Source organism: Pygocentrus nattereri, chromosome 6 (genome assembly GCF_015220715.1).
Source record: "Pygocentrus nattereri isolate fPygNat1 chromosome 6, fPygNat1.pri, whole genome shotgun sequence".
Taxonomy (NCBI): Eukaryota; Metazoa; Chordata; class Actinopteri; order Characiformes; family Serrasalmidae; genus Pygocentrus; species Pygocentrus nattereri.
The window spans coordinates 40,604,842-40,630,230 of NC_051216.1; the positions used below are offsets into that span (position 1 = coordinate 40,604,842).

General features: G+C 39.3%; 1 protein-coding gene across 1 annotated transcript; it reads left to right on the forward strand.

Moving 5' to 3' along the window:
- Nucleotides 1-2,786: 2,786 nt before the first annotated feature.
- On the forward strand, nt 2,787-23,672 carry LOC108425948. Its single transcript, XM_017695040.2, has 16 exons — nt 2,787-3,028; nt 8,427-8,608; nt 8,869-8,890; nt 10,967-11,145; nt 11,591-11,612; nt 11,890-12,117; nt 12,376-12,612; nt 14,780-16,293; nt 17,321-17,366; nt 18,655-18,763; nt 20,002-20,044; nt 20,350-20,503; nt 21,547-22,140; nt 22,634-22,788; nt 22,878-23,052; nt 23,137-23,672. The coding sequence occupies exons 1-16, from the start codon at nt 2,857-2,859 to the stop codon at nt 23,460-23,462; spliced, it is 4,158 nt and encodes a 1,385-aa protein (XP_017550529.1). The 5' UTR covers nt 2,787-2,856; the 3' UTR covers nt 23,463-23,672.
- The last annotated feature ends 1,717 nt before the right edge of the window (nt 23,673-25,389 follow it).

The window sequence follows — 25,389 nt, forward strand, 5'->3', positions numbered from 1 at the left end:
AATCCAGGAAATCACATTGTCTGATTTTTAAAGAATTTATTTGTAAATTATGGTGGAAAATAATTATTTGGTCACCCACAAACAAGCAAGATTTCTGGCTCTCACAGACCTGTAACTTCTTCTTTAAGAAGCTCTTCTGTCCTCCAATCTTTACCTGTATTAATGGCACCTGTTTGACCTCGTCTGTATAAAAGTCACCTGTCCACAGCCTCAAACAGTCAGACTCCAAACTCAACCATGGCCAAGACCAAAGAGCTGTCAACGGACACCAGGAAGAAAATTGTAGACCTGCACCAGGCTGGGAAGACTGAATCTACAATAGGCAAGCAGGTTGGTGTGAATAAATCAACTGTGGGAGCAATTGTAAGAAAATGGAAGACCTACAAGACCATTGATAATCTCCCTCGATCTGGGGCCCCACGCAAGATCTCATCCAGTGGGGTCAAAATGATCATGAGAACAGTGAGCAAAAATCCCAGAACTACACAGAGGGACCTGATGAATGACCTGCAGAGAGCTGGGACCAAAGTAACAAAGGCTACCATCAGTAACACAGTACGCCAAGAGGGACTCACCCTGCAGTGCCAGGCGTGTCCCCCTGCTTAAGCCAGTACATGTCCAGGCCCGTCTGAAGTTTGCCAGAGAGCATATGGATGATCCAGAAGAGGATTGGGAGAATATCATGTGGTCAGATGAAACCAAAATAGAACTCTTTGGTAAAAACTCAACTCGTTGTGTTTGGAGGAAGAAGAATGCTGAGTTGCATCCCAAGAACACCAAACCTACTGTGAAGCATGGGGGTGGAAACATCAGGCTTTGGGACTGTTTTTCTGCAAAGGGGACAGGACGACTGATCCGTGTTAAGGGTAGAATGAACGGGGCCATGTATCGTGAGATTTTAAGCCAAAACCTCCTTCTATCATTGAGAGCATTGAAGATGGAACGTGGCTGGGTCTTCCAGCATGACAATGATCCCAAACACACCGCTCAGGCAATGAAGGAGTGGCTCTGTAAAAAGCATTTCAAGGTCCTGGAGTGGCCTAGCCAGTCTCCAGACCTCAACCCCAAAGAAAATTTGTGCAGGGAATTGAAAGTTCATGTTGCCCGCCGACAGCCCCAAAACATCACTGCTCTAGAGGAGATAAGCACGGAGGAATGGGCCAAAATACCAGCTACAGTGTGTGCCAACCTTGTAAAGACTTACAGAAAACGTTTGACCTCTGTCATTGCCAACAAAGGTTATGTTACAAAGTATTGAGTTGAACTTTTGTTATTGACCAAATACTTATTTTCCACCATTATTTACAAATAAATTCTTTAAAAATCAGACAATGTGATTTCCTGGATTTTTTTTTCTCATTTTGTCTCTCATAGTTGAAGTGTACCTATGATGAAAATTACAAACGTCTCTCATCTTTCTAAGTAGGAGAACTTGTACAATCAGTGGCTGACTAAATACTTTTTTGCCCCCCTGTATACACACTACTCACAAAATGTTAGGGATATTTGGCTTTCGGGGTGAAATTTATGGAAAACGTAAAAAGTTCACGCTACAGTGATATTATATCATGAAAGTAGGGCATTTAAGTAGAAGCATGCGATGGTGATTTCCTCATCTCAAACAATTTATTGAAACAAAAGTCAACAACAGTGGCGGGTATACGCCAACAAAAAATGTCAGCGTCTCAATAACTTGCCCTGTGCCCTTGAGCATCAATTACAGCTTCACAGCGACGGCTCATGCTGTTCACAAGTCGACTCATTGTCTGCTGAGGCACAGCATCCCACTCTTCTTGAAGGGCGGCCCTCTGGTCATTGAGGTTCTGGGGTACAGAGTTACAAGCCTCTATGTGGCGACTCAGCGGATCCCATAGGTTTTCTATGGGATTCAGGTCTGGAGAAGGCGCAGGCTGCTCCATTTGAGGTACCCCAGTCTCCAGCAGCCGTTCCCTAATGATGCGACCTTGATGACCTGGAGCATTGTCGTCCATGAAGATGAAATTAGGCCTGTGTTGTTCATGCAGAGGCACAATGGCTGGATTAATGATGTTATTCAGTAGTATGGGCTGGTCACTGTACCATTCACAAAGTGTAGGGCAGTTCTGTATTGACTAGACTCACCTGCCCACACTGTAACGCCACCACCACCACCTTTGCAAGTTGTGCAAAAAGTGCTGAAACATTGAACAGCTGGGCATGTGCATTCAAAAGTTTAGAGAAGGTCACATTAAGTTCACCTGTAAAGGTTAGAGTGTGTTTTAGGTTCATCCTGAAATTTCACTCAAACTTTTGGTGAGTAATGTATATACACATACATATAGTATATATATATACACACACACACACACACACACACACACACACACACATATATATATATATATATATATATATATATATATATATATATATAGTTAAACAATAATGCATGGGGAAAATACATCATTCATGCTCAAATAAGCATAAAGACATAAATTAAAGTTGGTCATGAACAGGTGTTAATAAACCATTAATAACATTAATTCTTTTAAAAAATATTATTCTTAAAAATGAACTTTTATGTTAAATATCATTCTCTGATCTGTAGCTCATGGTCTGACTAAGTATACAGGCAGAGCTGAGTAGCGTGTGGATCCACACTCAGGCAGGATCAGTGAACTCCTTCAGGAAGGGAGTTTGATTAGACTCCTCAGACGCAGCTGTGAGGAGAACCTCTGGCTTCTATCGGGCTGTAGACGAGGTGCTCGCTGCTCTCGCGAGATCTAACGCTGACAAACGTTAGTTTTCCCCGCGAAAACGAGTACCGGTGAGGAGTTGGTCTGATTTGGTCAGGTAAAAGTTTAAAAAAAAAACAACATGAGTGAGAAAACTTTAGTGCTCGAGGGTCTTCCAGACGACCTGGACAGCGTGAGAACAACGTTGGCCTTATATTTCCAGAATAAGAGGAGGTCTGGAGGAGAGGCAGCGCGGATACAGGAGCATCCAGAGGACAAACGGAAAGCTCTGCTCGTTTACCTGAGCGGAGGAGGTAAGACACGAACCCAAACTACACTGTCTCCCAGTCTGCTTATGTCTTTAAAAGCCCGTGTGGAGGGATTAAGGGCAGTGAAGTGAGTTAATATGTGTTTGGTGGGTTCCTCCATTGAAGGAGACGCCCGTTTCCTTCCTGAGAACGAGGCACATAATGGCACATTTCACCCCTCACTGCTTATCAGAGCGCTGTGATATTTACACAGGGCACAGTGTCACCAAGCGAGACCTGTGACATCTTAAAGTTGTTATCTGACACGCAGCTTCTATAAATGGAAGATAAATTAAGTTGATTTCAGATTGTGTGTGTGTGTGTGTGTGTGTGTGTGTGTGTGTGTGTGTGTGTGAAGTACCAGTGATTTCACAGAAAAAGAAACTGAGAGGAAAACGTAGGTCTGTGCTACCCCTCAGAAATCGCATGTGGACAGTTGTCCTAAAAACCCCTTCCCCGTGATAAAATCGCAGTGACACACAGCCTCAAGTGCCTTATTGCTTTTTAGAAAATTTAAGTGTAAATTTAAGTTATTATTAATAAGAATAATCGACATAAACAAGTATTCCGCCAAGAAATATAGTTCCTTTAGAGTGCGGTGTCGTTGCCAAGCAACCATGAACGGCTGACTGAGGAGAATGTTAACCTAGCTAGCTTAGGCCGCCCATAGCTGTATGTTGTGCTCGTTTCATTATTTAAACTTTTGGTCATATAACAATGAACATATGAGAACACAGCGCTCTTAATGCAAAACTTTTGCTTTATAAGTACTTTTTGGTCACCAAATTACCAGAGTCTTATTTAACAGTAATCCAGTGGCGCCCTCTTGAGCCTTGTAGAGAGATGACTCTGCTCCTGCCGCACTCATAGTTCGAGTCCAGAGCGAGGGAGAGCGTCGGAGGCTTTTCCATACATATCGTCTCCTCACATTTAGCTCGATATTTAGTGCTCGGTTTTATCGAATATCGACCTGCTTTCAGGCACTACGTTAAGTCTTCGGCGGTTTGAGTCAGTGGCTCATACTGTTAAGGCACTGTCTGGTCAGAAACACCCTCGCTAGGCGAAGAGGGGGTGGTAGTAGAGGAAAATTGTCAACATCGTAAAACTCTCAGTTGTAAAAGTGCCGTTTGATTCCATCACTCTCCATATTTTCTGGTAGCTAATGTTTACTATCAAACACAGTAGCACCTCCAAACCCGTAGATCACTGCAGTGCCCCTCCCAGCGTTATATCAGTATAATTACTGAGTAAGTACTTAATTTGCTGAGTAAGTACTTAGTTAATGAATAAGTACTTAATTACTGAGTAAGTACTTAGTTAATGAGCAAGTACTTGATTACTGAGTAAGTACTTAGTTAATGAGCAAGTAATTGATTATTGAGTAAGTACTTAGTTAATGAGTAAGTACTTAATTACAGAGTAAGTACTTAATTACTGAGTAAGTACTTAATTACTGAGTAAGTACTTAGTTAATGAGTAAGTACTTAATTACTGGGTAAGTACTTAGTTAATGAGCAAGTACTTAATTAACTGAGTAAGTACTTAATTGACTGAGTAAGTACTTAATTACTGAGTTAGTACTTAGTAATGAGTAAGTACTTAATTACTGAGTAAGTACTTAGATAATGAGCAATTACTTAATTACTGAGTAAGTACTTAATTACTGAGTAAGTACTTAATTACTGGGTAAGTACTTAGTTAATGAGCAAGTACTTAATAACTGAGTAAGTACTTCGTTAATGAGTAAGTACTTAATTAACTGAGTAAGTACTTAATTACTGAGTAAGTACTTAATTATTGAGTAAGTACTTAGTTAATGAGTAAGTACTTAATTAGTGAGTAAGTACTTAATTACTGAGTAAGTACTTAATTACTGAATAAGTACTTAATTACTGAGTAAGTACTTAATTAACTGAGTAAGTTTATCAGTTCTTGTCCGTTTCACTTGTGTTTAGGGGTTTGTCTCAGTCAGTGCACACGCTCAGTTTGCATATTTCATTTCATCCGATTCATCAGTGGGTTGTATGAAGAGAGGCCCAGGCAGTGTTTTATATATGTGTTTATCTCCAGAAAGGTAATTTTACATGAGAGGGGGAACTTTTTCCTAACTTTTAATGGAAGTTAACAGAGAAATAATTAATTTATTTCAAGTATTTTTTGGCAGTTTCATCATGAATGGTCCATTCTCCATGACAGATTCATCATAATGCATGTAAAGCTCATCTGGTCTTTCCAAATTCTGTCAAAACATGAAAAATGACAAAGACAAGGTTTTGTTCCAACAAGAACCTAAGTAGTTTTGTAGTATAGTAAAGGGAAAAAATACATAATTTGTGTTCTAAAAAACAAAGACATAACGCAACACTGTAGGATTTGGGGATTGGTAGACTTCTCTGGTGGAAATATGTCTGTTGTGACCTTCAAGTGGGTGACTCTGACCTTGGCATGTGCGTTGAAAGAGTATTCGAAAAAGCAACTCAGCCAAAACTTTGTGAACGACGTGTATTCTGAGTATGTGAGTGAATTATCTACTACTGTTGTCATATCTTCATTAGTATAATGTTGATTTTGCTTTTGAGACCTAAATATCGAGTCAGACCTTTAAGCCTGTAAATAACAAAAGTCTTACTGTTATTCATTTTTGTGTGTAACTGAAACACATACACTGCCTTGTAAATGAAAAAGTATTCCAATCTGGTGCAATTTTTATTTTACTAAAGTGTTATCATAAATTCTAAAATTTAAAAATGCTTTAGACCCCCCCGGCTTCCTCACCTCAGAGATCCTTCAAAGGAAACCAAGTAGACCTCAAATATACGCTACTTGTCACTGCATGTTCTATTTGAGAAATTGTGAAATGTGAGTCTCTGCTGTTTTACTATACTTTCCTTTCAAAAAAGGTTTGATGATATTTAAAAATGATGACACCATTTTAGAATTATGACGTCAATTTTCCACATCTGAATGGATAAATAAACACTTTCTCCCATTTATAATTTAGAGGGCTCACTGATCAGTGGTGTAGGAGTTCACTGATAGGTGGCACTAACAAAAAAGGCGGGGGAATCGGAGCCAGGAAAAACTTAGAAAAGCTTAGCATGATACAGTAGCCGAGAACTTGTAGAGAGCAGAACTGCCACTCTGTAACGTCTTCCGGTTTTCTCCAACACTAGAGGGCGCTCCAAAACAAATGTGTTAATATGGAGAGTTTGAGCAAAATCATAGTTTATAAATGCTTAAATATTTTTTAATGTAAAGGAATATACTAATTTCCTGAACACACATTATCATAAAACATTGTAACACCACTGTTATATTTATAAGAGCTTTTAAACTCGAGTTGTAGGAGTTTAAAACGCCACTTCATGTATGTTCATGACGTCAGTGAGCAAGAACAGCCAATCATCACACTCTAGCAGTAATGCCCGCCTTCTGCTGCCCAAAACCCATTTTCTGTAAAAAAAAAAAAAAGGAAACATGCAGGTTTTATTCGTTTTTTTAGTGAAATTCATCCTTCTACTTTCTAAAATGAAAGAAACGTTCTGGGCGAGTGATTAGAAACTATTTTAACTTCGTTTTTAGCTGTTGAGCTCCATTCACTCCTATTCATTGAGGACTCACTCGCGAGCGCCCTCTGCTGTTTAGCAGGCCTGTTTTTTTATATAACGGGGGGAATAGGAAGTGGCCAGGCTCCTCATAAACCTGCTCTGTACATGCATCAGAACTGCACATTCTCTGTACACACACCACAGAACACATGGCAACTTTCACTTCAACATCAGTCATCCGACTTTGCGTTCTCCTCTAAATGGGTGCGCTGTTCTGGAGCATCTTCAGAGATTTTGGCAGCAGAGAACAGAAAATGATCAGCTTCTTTGAATTTTTCCATTCCATCTTAAATGGTACAGCATTTACATTTTGAATATTGCACCGAAAACAAACTTTACTGAGCCAGACTGAACTTTACTGAACTTTACTGCACTGTGTTCTCTTATTTGGTAACTACTTTTTTTTTTCGATTTAGACCAGATGGCAAGAAGTGGTATAAGTGACTTCAGTCACCAGCAGCTCAGCTTTTACTTTTTTTCAAACACAAATATTGTCATATACTGTACACGCCGGTGAAATGTCTGTATAAAGTATAAAGTATAAAAAAGTAGATACTGCACAATAACCACACCCACCAACCCTCTCTTCCGCCTCCTTCATCCGTGCCAGATGTGACTAAGAATTACTGAGCTATTGTTGAATGCCAGCTTTCCAGTGAGTCATGTGTTTTTTTAAGCTTGTACAGGCAAGTAAACACCTAGTCAGCTCCTGCTTTTCACTTTAACTGGTACCGTGATGTGCCCTCCAGGGGGAATTTTTGCTTTCCTTTTTTGATGGAAAACATCTTGGAAAAACTCGACTAAACTCAGCTAAACAGAGGGTGCCCGTAGGCTCGTAGTTAAAGGGTGAGAGTGCGCATCAAGTGTGTTGTCCAGAGCAGAAGTCAATCTGTTTGGCCAGTTGTCCCACATTCCACACGGTCCAAACATTGGCTAAACATCGTTAACCACCTCTGTGCATGTCTGCGGGAATTTCCCGCATTGTAAGTATTACATTTGTGGGAAATGGTAAAATTATGCACAATACCTGCAATTCCACAATGAAATTCAGGCCCTGAGTAGGGGTGGAGATAAACTTTGCAGGGTGGTAGATCAAACAAAAATCAAAACGACTTGGAAGCCACAACATTTGTGGCTTTAAATATGTCTCAGTATGTGGTAATGCAATAGTAAAAAATGAAAACGCAGACTCTGCTTTAAGCTTTAGCTCAATTATAGCCACTTTTCCCGCATCTCGGGCAGGAAACTTTTCCGCAAAAATTTAATTATTTCTTGTAAAATGTCTCTGAAGGCTGAAGTCTCGTTCTTCAGCTTCTTAGAGGTGCACATTGCCAACCCCTGATCCTTCCTGTAATGATGGAAAACACTTGATTTTAATATATAAAGCAAATCGATTTGGCTTTGGACTCCTGCCTAGCAGTCTGAGTTTCTGCAGAAGGGGGCAGTATTAGCACACAAGTTGCTTAAGTATTTATGATTTAGAGATGAAACAAGAGTAAACCACAGCAAAATCTAAAAAACACTTGTGTTTACAGTAACAACCTTAAAAACCAGAGTTGAAAATGTTTGTTATGGAAAGATATTGAGTTATTTATGGGATGTACACTAAAGATATTCATTAAGTCAGTTAATTCCTTTAAGCACTGAAGTTAATAAGAGTATAGAAGGCAGCTTCAGTGTTTGCGTTATTTACTGTTGATCTGCTGCCACTGCTTCATCTGTTTCAGCTGACCGGCACAGGAGAGAGAAGAAAGCAAACAGTGGTTTTGTCACTGTCTTTTCATTCCCCTCCACAGGTTCACAGCAGGTGCTCAGTAAAAGAATCCACCGAGTTGATTTCAAAGATGTGGGGACAGCTGAGTTAAGAGTAAAGCTGCTGGGAGACAGCAATGATCAAGCTAACTCCAAACCGCCTATATTGCCTAAACCAAAGCTGGAGACACTCACTGGAAAACCACTGGAAACTGCTGATCGGCAGGTGATTTGTTTTTATTTGTTTTTGCCTTTATATTTTTATTTATTTGATTTTCTCAGTATTTAGCAAGTGTGCCTTTTATTTTAAGCAAATCAACTAAACTGCCAGTCCAAGTTATGCATATTTGAAACCAGGTTTTTAAGGTTTATATAAGCATTAAATTGAATAAACTTGTTTGTAATTATTTAAGAATTATATGAGGTGTTTCAAAAACCAGTTTCATACCTCTTTCTTTCTTTTTCACTAAAATCCTGGATGAAAAGCCTGTTTCCAAAAGTCACAAAGGTAAGTGCTGCTGCTTTGTTGGAATGAAAATCTGAAATCACACCGACCCTTTCCTGATAAGACTGGACACCCCTGTTGGAGATGGGCTGATCTTGCTGGCACAGTCCTCTCACATCCTCCATAGACATTCTCAGTCAGCTGAGGAACAGTAGCCTTTTTTTCCTTACAGTTTGCATAAATGCATGAGCATCACAGTTTTTAAATGTGCACTTCTGATACCAATTTTCAACAATAATGATTTCTTTTCCATAAATCTAAATGCAGAGGTCACTTTAGTCACTGTTTCCAATGAAACACTGGCCAGTTGAAAAGTCTTTGTGACTGAAGCACCTGCCATCCATGTGCCAGTGATGAACCCTCTTTCAAAGAAATATCTAAAGACTTAGATATCTTCCTCTTGGTATCTTGATCCATAATCAGGGTCATTAGGCCTGATTGGCATTATTATTCCTGCCCCAGAGCATGGTACGATGTTATTTGCTTATGTCAGTCTAGAAACATCTGCATTTGTTATACATCTCTATAAACAAAGCTTTCCTGTGTCACATGATTGTAATATTAAAAAAAGATATGTAAATAAGCTTAAAAGGTCCAAAGTACAACCCAATTTCCAAAAAAGTTGAGGTGCTGTGCAGAATGTAAATAAAATAGAATACAGTGATTTGCAAGTCATGTAAACCATATTTTTAGGATTAAAAATACTGTTTTAAAGTACTTCAAAGACAACAAGAGAAATTTTATTGGATTTGGTAAAAATATACACCCATTTTGAATTGAATGCCAACAACACTTTCCAAAAAAGTTGGGACGGGGCCATGTTTACCACTGTGTTTCATCGCCTCTTCTTTTAACAGCACTCTGTAAGAGTTTGGGAACTGAGGAGACACTGCTGTAGTTTTGAAAGTGAAATGTTTTCCCATTCTGGTTTGATAAAGGACTTCCACTGCTTAACAGTTCAGGATCTCGTTTGTCGTATTTTTCATTTCATAATGCACCACATGTTTTCAGTGGGTGACAGGTCTGATCGGCGCAGGCCAGTTTAGCACCAAGACTCTTTTAATATGGATATATTGTCTTGCTGAAATAAGTTGGGCCTTCCCTGAAAAAGACGCTGTCTGGAAGGCACGCATATGTTGCCAAAACATGTATATATCGTTCAGCATTAATGGTGCCTTCACAGATGTGCACATCACACATATCATGTGCACTAATGCCCCCCTAAACCATCACCATTTTAAATTAGCTTGGGCCCAGAGAAGGTGGCAGCATTCTTGGATTCTGCTTATATTTGGTTTCTTCTTTGAGTTTTAGAGTTTTAATTCGCTTTTGTGGATGCAGTGATTAACTGTTTTCACAGACAATGGTTTTCAGAAGTGTTTCTGAGCCCATGCAGTGATTCCCACTACAAAGTCATTAAAGCAGTGTTGCCTGAGGGCCCAGAGATCACCTGAGGGCCCAGATATGGGTTTTGTTCTTGTCCCTTACATACAGAGATTTCTCCAGATTCTCTGAATCTTTTAATGACATTATGTACCATAGATGATGAAAAGTAAAAGTTCTCTGCTCTTTTATGTTGAGAAATGTTATTCTTGAATTGTTGCACTATTTGATCGTGCAGTCTTTCACAGAGTGATGAACCCCTCCTCAAGTTTACTGTGGAAAGAGTCAGTGTTGTTACTGACCTGTTGTCAGTCAACTACCAGTTGTTTTTTTAGCATTACACAACTTTACAAGCCTTTTGTTGCCCCTTCTCAACTTCTTTAGAACATGTTGTTGGCATTATATTCAAAATGGGCAAATATTTTTTTTAAAAAAACAATATAATTTTTCAGTTTCAACAATTTACATGTTGTCTTTGTACTTTTTCAGTGATGTATAGACTTTAGAAGATGTGCACATCATTGCATTTTGTTTTTATTTGCATTTGTGTCCCACCTTTTTTAGAAATGGGGTTATACATGCCTGATAGTGTATTGAAGTTAGGGCAGTTGAGATCCTAAACTGACACATGAAGACATGCTAAGTCACACCAATTTAACTTTTCATTTTTGTCACTCTTTTTAATTCCATTAACAGTTTCGCAGCAGTTTCACAATAAAAGAACCCACCAAGTTGATTTCAAAGATGTAGGAACAGTTCATTTCACAATAAAGCAACTAAAGGAAGGCGGTGTTCAAGCTACAAACTTCAAACCACCTCTTTTGCCTAAACCAAAGCTGAAGACACTCACAGGGAAACCACTGCAAGTCAGACAGGTGATTTGTGATCAAGTTTGAAATCATTTTCTATCCAAGCATTAAATGGTATAAACCTGTCTGTAATCATTCAGTAATTTTTCATCTATTTATGTGTTTGTATATAAGCAAGTAAAAGTGGGTAACAATTTATTTGGAGTCGTCCTTTGTAGATAATACATTAATTACAATTACAGTAGATGTATATACAGTATTCTTAATATGTTGCTTCCATTTCCCAGAACCAACCTAGCCCTAATCCTAAACCATAACCATAACATCAGCCCAAAACCTAATCCTAACTCTCATTTTTTTTTATGATACCAAGAGTCTGTTGAGTGTTTGTTTCGTCTAAAAGGGCCAGTCAAAATAAAGTGTCGCCATAAATTGAATTGCATTTAAATTATAATTTTCACAATGCAGTTTTGTATCTTTTTCTTTTTCATATTTAATTCTGAATGAAAAGTCTCCATCCAAAATTCACAGAGGTAAGACTAATTCGTTTTTTTGTTGTTTTTGTCCTGCACAAATGACCTTGTATGCTTGCTCATTAGTCCTTTGCTAAGGTTGGCCTTGTAAGCTTGTAGCTTACTGTGACCATCAGAGGAGTTACACTGTAAATGTATGTGATTGTCTTGATTTCTTTGACATGTTTGCAAGGTCTGAAAGTTTTACACAAACTCTGATCATATGAAACTTACAAAAGCAGTACTTCTTTCCGAATGGTGAAAATATGGACAATCCGGTGTTATTTCTCACTTTTAGTGAAGGTTAATGACAAAGGCAATGACTTTGGGATATCAGAAGATGTGTGTAAAGAGGAAGGTGTGGCACGGAAGTGGGACCCCCGTCGCTTCATCTTAACCGGTTTCAATGATACCTGCAAAAACAAATTGGTCACACTGTTCATTAGTAGCTGCAGCCAAAATGTTGAACATACCTGGGAGCTTCTGCACGAAGACAGGATCGTGGTCACCTTCAGAGAAGATATTGGTGAGTTTAAACAGAAATCTGAGTTTGAACATTTGCACTAGCTTCTTACATTCCCAGAACAGTTACATTCTAGGGCTTATTATCCTTTTATTACATGGAAAACAAGTCAGGCTGACTGAGTTAGTCAGTTATAGCACTGAGGAATTACAGTCTGGGCCCACTAGTGGGCCTTTTAAGTGGACAACTGCATTGGTTTCAGTGGTCTTTATTCCTTCATTCTTTTATTTATTTTTATGACCATCACTGTAATGTCTCTAGACATCAAAACATTCTTGAGTGAATGCACCACCAAGAAGCCACAGGGTATGGACATTAAAGTTTCCCATTTGGAGCTTACCAATTCAGTCCTGGTCGAGGGGGACATGAGCACCATCAGAGAAGACATCCTCACTGGACATTTCAGCAGCAAAATGAGAAGTGGAGGAGGAGCTATAAAATCTTTACTCTGGCTCAACAAACAAAAGAGTGTGGTTATCACCTTCAAGGATGATCATGGTAAGGCTTTTCTTATGTTCATGCAAATTATGTATCTTTTTCAGATTATGAAATAATAATGTTCAAATGTTCTGCACTCTGCACTTCTGTGTGGGTGCAATAGGGTACTTTATATTTCCATGAAGCCAGTCTACCAAAGAGCTCAGCCAGCAAGCTGTAGGAGATACTTTTGCTATTTAACCAGACGTGAATATGGTGTAAAAATCCTGTTGACAGAAAATAAACTATGACTAGATTTATTAGAAGTGGCCAAAAATGTTTGTTCTTTGTGTCTTCAATGAAACAGGTTTAGAAAAATGCTAAGTGGTTAACAACCTGTCAATCTGAAAAGAGAGGCCATGGCTAGCGGTATCATAGAATTTAAGATAAAAATCATTAAGAAGATCAAATGACAGTTGGTTCATTTAAATTCAAATGGATTTAGAGGCTTTTATATTGTTTGTTTCTCTTGATTTCTCTGTTTTCACACTACTTAAGTTTGACGCAATTATTATATAGACTCACCGGCCACTTGACTAGGTACACCTTGCTAGTAAAAGGTTGGACCCCCTTTGCCTTCAGAACTGCCTTAATTCTTCATGGCACACTTTCAACAAGGTGTTGGAAACGTTCCTCAGAGATTTTGTTTATTTATTTGAGTTACTGTTGCCCCTTTCTATCATCTGGAACCAGTCTGCCCGTTCTCCTCTGATCTCTCACATCAACAAGGCATTTTCGTCCACACAACTGCCGCTCACTGGACATTTTCTCTTTTTCGGACCGTTCTCTGTAAACCCTAGAGATGGTTGTGCATGAAAATCCCAGCAGATCAGCAGTTTCTGAAATACTCAGACCAGCCCGTCTGGCACCAACAACCACGCCACGTTCAAAGTCACTTAAATCCCCTTTCTTCCCGTTCTGATGCTCAGTTTGCACTTCAGCAAGTTGTCTTGACCACCTCTACATGCCTAAATGCATTGAGTTCTGGTCATGTGATTGGCTGATTAGCTATTTGTGTTAACAAGCAACTGAACAGGTGTACCTAATAAAGTGACCGGTGAGTGTAAAGCCTGTAAAGTGAAATACAAGGCAAAAGCTCCCCGGGCACTGTGGACAGGGCTGCCCACCACTCCAGGCAAGTGTGCTCACTGCCCCCTAGTGTGTGTGTGTGTGTGTGTGTGTGTGTGTGTATTCACTACTATGTATGTGGTGTTTCACTTCACGGATGGGTTAAATGCGGAGGTGGAATTTCCCCCTTTGTGGGATTAAAAAAAACGTATCACTTACTCTAATAGTTGCATACAATTAATTAAAACACCCACATTGTTCGTCACAGTTGTTTATATGGCAATGAATCATCAGCTAAAATTTCATGATTGTGACAAGCCTGTTTGGCAGCGTTCACATTACAGGTCTCATTACTCAATTGTGACGGTTCACATTTATGTAAGCAAGCGGCTTTAATCTGTCATTAATGTGAATGAACCTGTGTTCTCAAATGACTCACATGCGTGTTAGTGAACCACATGTGCCATGAACAGCAAAATTGTCTTCATACCGAAGACAATTTGCTCTGAGCAGCTCTCTGCTGTTTGTTGTCCAAGCAAGACGAAAGTGAAAAAGGGTCAGATGCTTTTACACCATTGACTGGAACTAACTTCAGATTTGGCATTGCTGCCTCGTTAATACAGCCTGCACAGTGGAATTCCTATTTAAGTGTTCTCATTAAGGTTGGATGGCCCCAAATTTGATATGTATCTGACCTGGGTTTGCCTATGAAAATGGCTCAGGCTAGATTTGAAAAGATCAGATTTTTGTGTCCACATATCTCTGAACACATCAAATCTATGTCACATTAAGCAAAAAAATCAGATTTGTGCCACTTTAGCCTGGTAATGTGAACATAGCAAGTTAATTAATTATTCTGTTAGGCTGAGTTGTTTGACGTTTAAAGCGTGATTGCTGCTGAACGAAATTCAGGTAAATAGAAATAGTAAATCATAATTAGCTTCAGTTTAAGTTCTTAAGTTAACACACCAGAAAAGAGAATAACAGTCATAAAACCATATACATGTCTGATACCCATGATTGACATTATCAGAAATGAACTTTCTTTTTGACAGAGACGTCAGGAGCAGTTATATATTACAATGACCAGTGATTGTTTTACTTCTACTTTCTGTTGTAGCTGCATATGAAGTGGTGCAACAGAGACATCATCTTTTGGGTGTGGGTTTTACCACTGCTCTATTCTACTCAAGCTTCCAGAAGGCTCTGACTGGAAAAATGACAACTTTGTCTGGCATTCGTACAAACATCACCGTTCCTGTTCATGAGGAAGTTTTCAATTTCATTGGGAAAAATGAACCACTCAAAAAGGACTTTCAGAACCAACTCACGATGGTTCGTGCAAACGTCTTTTTTGGCAAGAGCACATCACCTAGAAAGATAGTTCTAGAGATGGCCGTCGACAAAGAATCTTTAGCTGCATTGCAAATTGGACCGACTTGGGAGTGCAAAGCAAAGAGAGAAGCCCAAGCCTTCCTGACGAAGTACACTGTTGCTGAGTTGCCAGTAAAGGTTGATATGTGGAAAAGGGTGAAGAATGATTGTCTCTCACTTGTCTCAGCTGAGGCTGATCTCTCTTTCAAGGAAACCAGCTCTAAAATTGTAATAGTTGGCCTAAAGGACGTGGTCAGGAAGCTCTCAGATAAGTCCAGAACACTTTTGGAGAACGCAACCAAGGACTTAGCTGTGGAAAGAAACATTAATGATGAATCGATGGTGTCAGACTATGTTGAAATGATTCCTCTCAGATCTGTGCAAGAAATGGAGTTTGTAGAGTCCTGTATGAACTTGTCAGAGATTCCAGAAGTCAAGAACATGGCCATAACTATATTGGCTTCCAGAGTGCAGAACCGTCCTAATCTTAAAGTTACAGGAAAAAAGGAACATATTCAAGATGCTATTATCATGGTAAAGCAGCGGTTGTCCTCCATTGTCACAGAGAAGCTGACTTATTCCAATGCTGGTGAGGCCAAAGTACTTAAGAAACATGAAGTCAATGTAAATGCCAGATGTAAGGAATGGCATTGCAAGGTGTTCCAGTCACCAGGGCAAATTAGCCCTGGCCATAAGTCTGGCCGTACAAGGAAATTTGTTCACAGAATAAGCAGGTGCATCACTTTAACAATAGCTGAGGGTGACCTGCATGACTACAGTGTTGATGCCTTGATATGTCCAGTGTCTAAATCCCTGTCTTTTGACAACCCTACTGCTCAACAGTTGCTTAACATTGGAGGTTGTCAGATTGAGGAGGTGTGCAGCAAGCTTCAAAAGGAGAAGAAAGCTCTACTCACTGGGGATGTTTTCCTTAGTAAGTCAGGAAATCTACATACCAAGTCCCTGATATATACTATATTGCCCAAAAGAAACCAATATCAGGCCTCTCACCTTCTGAAATCTGCCATATATCACAGTCTTCATAAGGCAGAAGACGGGAATGGCACCTCTATTGCGATGCCTGTACTAGGTATTGGAACGTTCGGTTTTTCCATCAAAGAAAGCTGCATTGCAATCAGAGAAGCAATACTACAATTCAGCAATGACCATCAAAACTCCCCAAAGAATCTGAAGACTGTATTTGTGGTAAATCCTGACTTTAAGACAGTGGAGGAGATCAACACCCTCATTGCACAGCTGGTAGGTTTTCCTCAGGTTTGCGGGTTGTGTCCATTTACAGACAAGGTCAAATCTCCTAATTGAAAAATACAGAGTGATTCAAAAAGATTAATGAGATTTCAAAGCACCATATTTTTACAACCATGGAACCAATCACATATCAATTGGAAGAAGGGGTCGTAGCGTTTCTGACTGTCAGTGGAAGATGGCTCCCTTTCAGTCTGTGAGGAGGTGCAACCCCTGAGCAGAAAGCGTTTTTGCGTTCTCCACTTAAATAAGAGTGAATCCATCTTAACTGCGATGTGATGTTCGTCAGCAGTGAACCTCCAACAGCTCAGATTGTTCTTTGTTGGTTCCACAACACTGGATGATCTGTGAAATCGCATTGAAAGAGCTATGAGTGCAGTGACATGCTTGACATGCTCAGTCGAGTATGGGATGAATTTGACTATGGTGGTGTTGTTGTCTGTACAGCTGGAGGAGTTTCATATTGAACACTTGTGAAATTACATAATACACTTTATGCTCATTTAAACCATTTACAATTTACTGTGTTGTTTTGAAATTATTTCCATGTGAAATAAATCATTTTGAAATAGGATGAATCTTTTTGAATCACCCTGTGTTGTACTGCTGTGTTGTTTTAGCGCTGTACTTGAGCACTTGAAGTGAAATGAGAGCAATAATGACGGTATGATAGGAGATACGTAGTTGGATAAATTAAGAGTTTTAAGTGAAACTCACTGATGACTGCCTGAAGTCTGTGACCCATAGAGATCTACACCTGCTGGAGGTCTTCCCTGATAGATTCCTTTAGTCATAGCTTTAGTACGTTCAGGTGATTGTCTTGGTCAGTCAGGAATATCTCCAGCTTTTGGCATAAAACTCTGTAGTTGGATATGTGTGGATGATAATAGAAGGAGGCCAGGTAGTTAATTGTACACTCCTATAGCATAAATCATTGTTAAAATACAGAAAAGAACAAAACAGTGTATTTTTATTTTGTTAAGTATGTTAACATATTTTCTGTCTTGTTTACCTTTTCAAGCAATCAGCTGAAAGGACACAGTCAGCAAGGGTGCCTGAAAATCAAGGTCTGTTATATTATCATTCATCTCACACACACACACACACACACACCCCGATCAGGCATAACATTATGTTGTTTCTACACTCACTGTCCATTTTATCAGCTCCACTTACTGTATAGCTGCACTTTGTAGTTCTACAGTTACAGACTTCAGTGGTCAGAACCCTCATGGACCCTCACAGAGCACACTGACATGGTGGTGGTATGTTAGTGTGTGTTGTGCTGGTATGAGTGGATCAGACACAGCAGTCCACAAGTTTTTAAAACATTACCAGACAAAAACAGAAGAAATTACTGGGGCAAGTGTCTCATTTCTTGCTTTTAAAAATTCATAAAGAGGAAGTGGGCCACGCGCTGTTGCATATTTGAAGAAGTGTTTGTGTGCTGGCAAATCTCACTGGACCCTCTCACTACCTTAGTCAATGGAGGGTCACTAGTTCAGTAATAGGTTCACAACAAAGATTTCAAAGTCAAAACAGAAACAGAGTGTTAAGCCATTTGTTCTGTAATGCACAGTGTGCCTGATGATGAAATAATGATCTTGTTGACTAATGAGAAGTTTAGGGGGTGTGTGAAAGGTTACACATCCACTGGTCTTACTCGGATGCGTCAGCAACCTTTGTTGTGCAAGTACAAACATTATACCTTGGCAACCAACAAGTATGGAATAATTATGGGTTATCATGTAGAACACTGTGAATGGCAGCGTCTTCTGTTAACGTCCACCTAAGACGTTACTTAGACTAAGACTAAGTAGACTAAGAGTTTAATGCTAAAAAGTTACTAAAAAGTACTAAAAGCAGTTGTGTTAGGCTCTACAAGATAGGTCATGTGTGTATTTGCTGATATTGTGTCATTTAAGGTACAATGTAGCCAAGGGTGTATGTAGGTGTATGTAGGTAGCCCACCTAATGATTGCGTTCAGCTATTTCAGCCACATCTATTGCTAATATATGTATACAAAGAAACACAAAGTTATTTAATCTCCATAGACAAACATTTGCAGAATGAGTTGTACTGAAGACCATAGTGATTTCAAATGTGGCATCTTTGCCACAAGTCAGTTCTGACCTGCTAGAACTGCCCTGGTCAACTGTAAGTGCTTTCTTTCAAGCCAGACCACATATCAGGGATAATTGAGGGCATTAATTGTAACAAAACTATAAATTAAAAGTAAATAATTGTGATTTCATTCTTATGACTTTTTGAAAGGCCCTTTTGAATACTATGATTAATTTGTACCCTATATTTAGTGTAGCATGCCTCATTTATTGTGTGATTGGTCTGTAAAGTGTGTTCCAGGAAGATGACCAGTGTGGCATATCACAAAACTGTATGTGAAGAAGTGAAATACAAGAAGAACCTAGGAAAAGTTGTTGTTGGCGCACCCAGAACACGCAGGTAATTTTATGGATTTAAATTTTTGTTTGAGTAGAGCACGCTTACTTTATCTGTAGAAACCGATATAATCTTAATGGTGATTTTTCTGCAGTTCAAATCTGTCGCACAGTAAATCACCAATAAACACAATTAGCTTGACCGTTCCTGTGAGGTTTTTATTTCAAATTGTGTTTATCATATATGCAGCATATTTGTTTGTTCAGTGCCCACAACTTGTGGTGAAATAAGTGTTTTCTTTTGTTTTTAACAACGTTTTAATGTTTTTCTAAGAAAAAAATTGATATATTATATAGATATATATTGAATATAAAAAGTGGATAATAGATATAGAATATCTATTTTATATATATATATATATATATATATATATATATATATATATATATATATATATATATTGAATATCACAGAATAAAAATTAATAACAAAACAAGAATCAGGAGTTTGAAATAGTAGTGTGTTTTTGATTTTTTTAAAGAATAAGTTGTTTACTTGGAGAGTGTCACAATAATAAACAAACAGTGTCACATAGTGAACAGTGTTAAATTGGTTGACATGTTCATTGTCTCTAGTTGCAGTATGAGTGTGATTGGTAGAAAAAGGCCACATGGACACACATCCAAATGTTTTTTGAAAACATTTTGTTTTCTCTGCATTTTGGCCTCCTGTCCTTAAGAAAAAAGTGTTTTCGGTAAACACTAAAAACTGTTTTTTCAGTGTTTTAGTGTGGGTGGGCATTTTGAAATATTCAGAAATTTCTCTGTGTTTGGTTATGTGGGAGTTGATGATGTGTATCATTGAATTTGGATTTTTGGATTGCATTTTTATTTAAATTCTAGTGCAGAGGTGTCACCTCAACTACAAATATTAAAACTACCCAAATGATCTTAAAGATATGTGACTCAATGATTATTAACCAAAGTCAGGTTTAAAAAAATTCTAACTCTGTAATTCCCATTGAGCAAAAAGCTAGAAAAATAAACCCACAGCAAATGCTAGTTTTCTTCCATGTTTCAAGATGGATACTCTGAAACCGACACCTACAACTTATGTGCATCATTATTGCATTATTGCAATCATTATTGCATTCTTATGTGGATGGATAGATTGTCAAGCATTGCTGTAGATGATTTTTAAAAAGTAATGGAGAAACACAACTGTTTTGTGCGGATGAGGCCTAAATTCCATGCTTTGTCATTCTCCCAGCAATTCACTGAATTGTATTGTGTATTTTTCAGGCATTCAAGCTTTGCATTCTGGGACCTGAACACAGGCTTTGATGTGAGTATCACAAGTACTACAATTAGATATGTACCCAGCTTTGACCTTTCAATATGAAATTGTTCTTGGTGGTTGGTTAGTGTAGTGGTTAACACCTCTGCTTTCTACCATGTAGACTGGGGTTCAATCCCCACCTGGGCAAACACACTAAACCAATAAGAGTCCTTGGGCAAGACTCCTAACACTGCCTTGGCCTGCCTATCTGAAAAATTATCAAATTGTAAGTCGCTCTGGATAAGAGCGTCAGCCAAATGCCATAAATGTAAATGTAAATGTTCTGATCTACAGTTTCTCTACAATTTCAGCTGAATAACTTGGATCCAGAGCTGAAGATGTTTTTTGACATGAGTGGCATCAGAGAAGCGGAGCTGAAAGACAAAGAAATGTCTAAACTCATTTATGACTTCATTGAGAAGAGAGGTGGTCTGGAAGCTGTCAAAAATGAATTTAGGACAGAAGGTGAGAGACCACAGTAGTCCTAATAGAGCAGGGGTCGGCAACCCAAATGTTAAGAGCCATTTGTCCTTTGCAGAAAAATCAATCCACCTTAGGAGCCACAACATTTTATGTCCATTTTATCATCGTGGCTGTAAATATGTGTCAGTATGTGCAGCAGTAGCCTCTCATTCGCCAGCTTCGAATGTTCCTGTTCTACTTTAAATAACGAAATTACGTAAAGGAGGATTATTTTATGTTTATCTAAAAATTGCTGATGTGGAGCCGTGTGCTAACGTACTAGTATAGGCTAGACAAATATAACACAAAGAAAAAAAAATGCAGATTTACTTTGCTCTGCTTTAAGCTTCAGCTCAGCTGTAGCTGCTTTTCTCGCATCTCTAGCAGGAAACTTTATTGCAAAAGTAGAACAGTTTCTTGTAAAATGTCTCTCGATGTTCGACTTTCATGAGGCTGAAGTCGCTTCTCACTCACCATCTTGTTGTTCAGATGTTCCCATTCAGGGTTAAATGGTGCTGCTGCACTATTTAAGGTAGAACGGAAACATTCGAACAAGAAGCTGGCCAATGGAAAGCTGTCAAGTGTTTGACAGTTTCTTGTTCCAGATAAAACATTTCAGGAAACCAGCTGGAGTGATTGTAAATGGAAATAAGCCCATTCGTCACCAAATAACCAATGTTCATCTTAAATCTTTCTCTTTACCTTCTCATTAGCTACAAAACTGTTGTCTGTGTTTCTATGGTGATCAGCAGTCTCTTTGCCAACCTTCAGGGTTAAAGGGTGAATTAGAAGTTATACATTAACTGCAGCGTTTAAGACCATTTATTGTCAAAACTGAGTTATAATAATCAGATTTTACTGAAAGGAGGATTATTTTATATTTATCTAAAAATCAAATGCTGCTGTGGAGCCGCAATAGGGCAGATAAAGTAAATGCGACCCCGGAGCCACTTGTTGCCGACCCCTGTAATAAAAAGTTTATTTAAAAGTTAATGTAAATAAATGTTACATTTGAACAGTCCACAACTTTTATTTATTTAACACAGTGCTAACCAAACAGCCACTGAGCCTCAATACTGCATTGGCTGCAGTATCTTTCCCTGTAATGACTGTGGAGGTGTATGGAACCTCTCCTGCTGGCCTTGCCAATGTCAAGAAGCTCCTGGATGACCTTATCTCTGAAGAATGCACCAGCAGAGATGTCCAGTCAAGTTATCTGGCCAACCTTCAGAAAGCTGATAGGGAGACCATCGTCACCCTTAGCAAGAACAACCAAGTGCGCATCCTTGTTTCTTCCTCAGACAAGCTAACCGTGTCAGGGAAGAAGGAGGATGTTCTGGATACAGTTCTGAACATCTCAAGCTTCATCCAGACAGCCAAGGAGAGGGAAGCCCAAGAAAGTGAGATGAAGAGATTGAGTGAGACTCTGTGCTGGGAGGTGGCTGAAGAAGAAGAATGGGTACCTCTCAAATCCAGCATTAGCTTCCAGCTGGAATTAGCCTTTCACAGGAAAGAGCAGGGCTTTACATATGAGGAGAAAGGAGAGGTTTACACTGTGGACTTCAAGATGCTGACAAGGAGAAACAGCAGAGGAAAGTCCTGCAGGATAAGGAGAACCCTGATTGGTGACTCAGACACAGGTAATACAAATCGATGGCACTACAAATACTTAGATGCTGATTAATGACCAATCATGGTTTACTCTTATTTAAATTAGGGCTACCACATCATTTGAATGCTGTAGTAATCATTTGTTATTTGACTGACCTCACTTTGGCCCATGTTCTTTGCCTCACTGCTGCTTTCCATGACTAGCCAAATAAAACTTCATCAAATAAATGAAAACATTTAACTAAAATGAACCATGGTAGCAATTAATAAAACAATAAATCTACTTCATTATACTCTGAAACTATCAGAAATCAATAATAAACTGATGATTTGGAGAGACAAACATCCATCCATCCATCCATCCATCCATCCATTTTCTAAGCCGCTTCTCCGTCAGGGTCGCGGGGGAGAGACAAACAATATGGACAAAATATTTCTACATAGGCTCCAGCACCCCCCTGCAACCCTGAGGTAGAAAATCTACATTTTATTTGCTAATATTTGCTATTTGCTGTTTTCCAGCCATCATTCAGCCTCCACCAACATGGACTAAAATGGATGGAAGGAACCTGAAAATAATCACTCTCCATTCGGATTCTGCAGAGTACAAAAAAATAGAGAATCACTTTCTACGCTCCAGTAGACACAAATCTGTGTCTGCAGTGCAGGTTGTGAAGGTACATTGGCAAGTTTCAAAATGTTGAGCATAATCTGATCATAATCCTGCATATCTGTCTTTTTACTCTGCCTACAATTTTATCCTTAGATCCAGAGAATCCAGAATCAGCAACAATGGCAGAGGTACTCTGTGTTGAAGGAGACAGCAGACAAGAAATACCCGTACCAGAAAAATGAACACTTTCTCTATCATGGCACCACTAAAGAAAACAGTCAGAAAATCAATGCGAACGGCTTCAATCGCAGCTTCTCTGGAAGAAATGGTACGTTGCAGATTTATCTTCTTTATCAATGTCTTACGTAGTATTTATTGGTCGCACTGATCTTTACTCTGTCCACTTTTTAAGGTGCTAGTTGTGGTCATGGCACTTACTTTGCCAAAGAAGCCTGGTACTCCTGCCAAAACAATTACTCAACCCCAGATGAGTTTGGACTAAAGTACGTCTACAGAGCCAGAGTCGTGACCGGGGCTGTCTGTTTGGGTCGACCAGGAATGATGGAGCCAGACCCTCTGGACCCGTACAATCCACGGGCTGGTCTGTATGACTGTGCTGTGAATACTCTGATGGATCCGTTCGTATTTGTAGTGTTCTGTGATGCGGCAGCTTACCCAGACTATCTGATCAGATTTCTGCCATTGGAATTGACATATGCTGAGCCACATTGCTGTTGAAATTGTGACAATACTTTCTTCTTTGCATTTTTCTCTGTTATCCAAATTCCTTTCCTTACAATTAAGCCCTTGTGTTTTTATATGGGTATGTTCCTTATGTGGGACTGAAACTGACAGGCTCTGATAAGATAAGATAAGATAAGATAAGATAAGATAAGATAAGATAAGATAATCCTTTATTAGTCTCACAGCGGGGAAATTCACAGTATTACAGCAGCAGCAGAGTAACAGGAGTAAGGCACTCAGTAATAGAAATGGGAAACAGTATAAACCTTATCAACATTATAAATAATACAAATTAAAGCTAAATCTCTAGACTATTTACAACAAAATAAGAATAATAAAATAAAATAAGAGTTGCATAAAATCTGTATTGCACTTATGAACGTATTGCACAATGAAGAATGTTCGCATTCTGAATGTAAATGTATATTGTATGTGTGTATATTATATGTGTGTATATTGTATGTGTGTGTGTGTGGTCTACTGGGAGCAGTGCTGGTTGTTCAGTCTCACAGCAGCAGGAAGGAAGGACCTGCGATAGCTCTCCTTCACACACTTGGGGTGAAGGAGCCGGTCACTGAAAGAACTGCCCAGTGCTGCCAGAGTCTCACGCATGGGGTGGGAGTCGTTCTCCAGCATGGATGCTAGCTTGTTTAGCATCCTCCTTTCTCCCACCGCCTGCACTGGGTCTAGAGGAGTTCCTAGGACCGAGCCGGCCCTCCTGATCAGTTTGTCCAGTTTCTTCCTGTCTGCAGTGGAGATGCTGCCGCCCCAGCAGACCACTCCATAGAAGATGGCTGATGCCACCACTGTGTCAAAAAAGGTCCTCAGGAGTGGCCCCTGCACTCCAAATGACCTCAGTCTCCTGAGCAGGTAGAGTCTGCTCTGTCCTTTCCTGTAAATATTTCATCATTAGCATTGTTGTATAATCTTTACTCGGTTTTTATAAAGTTTTATTCCAATAAGCGTCAAGCTGACGCTTACATCAAGTGATCAGTGCTTCATTTCAATACTTTTACTTTGCACACTTCAACTTACCACTTCGAAGTCCTTATAGGATGGTCACTCTGTGGCCATCTGTATCATCTCGTAGGGTAGTTATTTCTAGCCATACAAGACCAAGGTGCAGTCTTTCTGAAAGAGGAGAGACCAAATTACCTGCACATGAAAGTCAAATTACTATTTCAAAAACATTTTCAAAATAATTCATAAATTCTGCCAAAAAAAAACTTATGAATAATCAGCATTTGGTTGAGTAATGCACAAAAAAACCTGTTTTTTCTGGTTTTTCTGGCTATGTTGCTTGCACTGATCTCCACCAAGGAGGTGCTTTCCCTGCTCGCTGCGTAAACAGAAGGCTTAGGTCATTTTCTTCACTGGTGAGAATTTCTTTGCAAACACATCATGTTCAGCGTTATGAGGTTTCCCATTTTTATTTCAACCAGTGACCAGTCTCTGCCTTTATAACATCTCTGGTCACACCTACATTAAACAAGTGGCCATTGGGGAGGAGGGGACTGCAATAAGTTGATATTGTGGACAGCATGCACTCGCGGAGTAATCTAATGACCCTGAAAACGGGGGGGGGGGGGGTGGTTGGACATAATATACAGCTGTAAAATGCAGAGATGCTGCAATGAAACTGCAAGCACTAACCCACGACTAGATTCCTTTTCACTCTACACAAACTTCGTGAGACGTTCTACTGAAGAACAGCGAACTTGCTGCCCACTCGTGACCTCTAGTGGCCAAATTGGGGAATATATTAGGGTTTTGCCTGGGCTTCTTGAGGCCAAATTTTTTTATGGTATCCGCAATGAACATTGACTTTGCCCTGAAGAACATGAAGCATCGGTTTGCCTTTGTTACAGCTTCTGTTCTTTTCAGGAGACTCGCTATAAGTCTCACAGTGGAAGGTTGGACA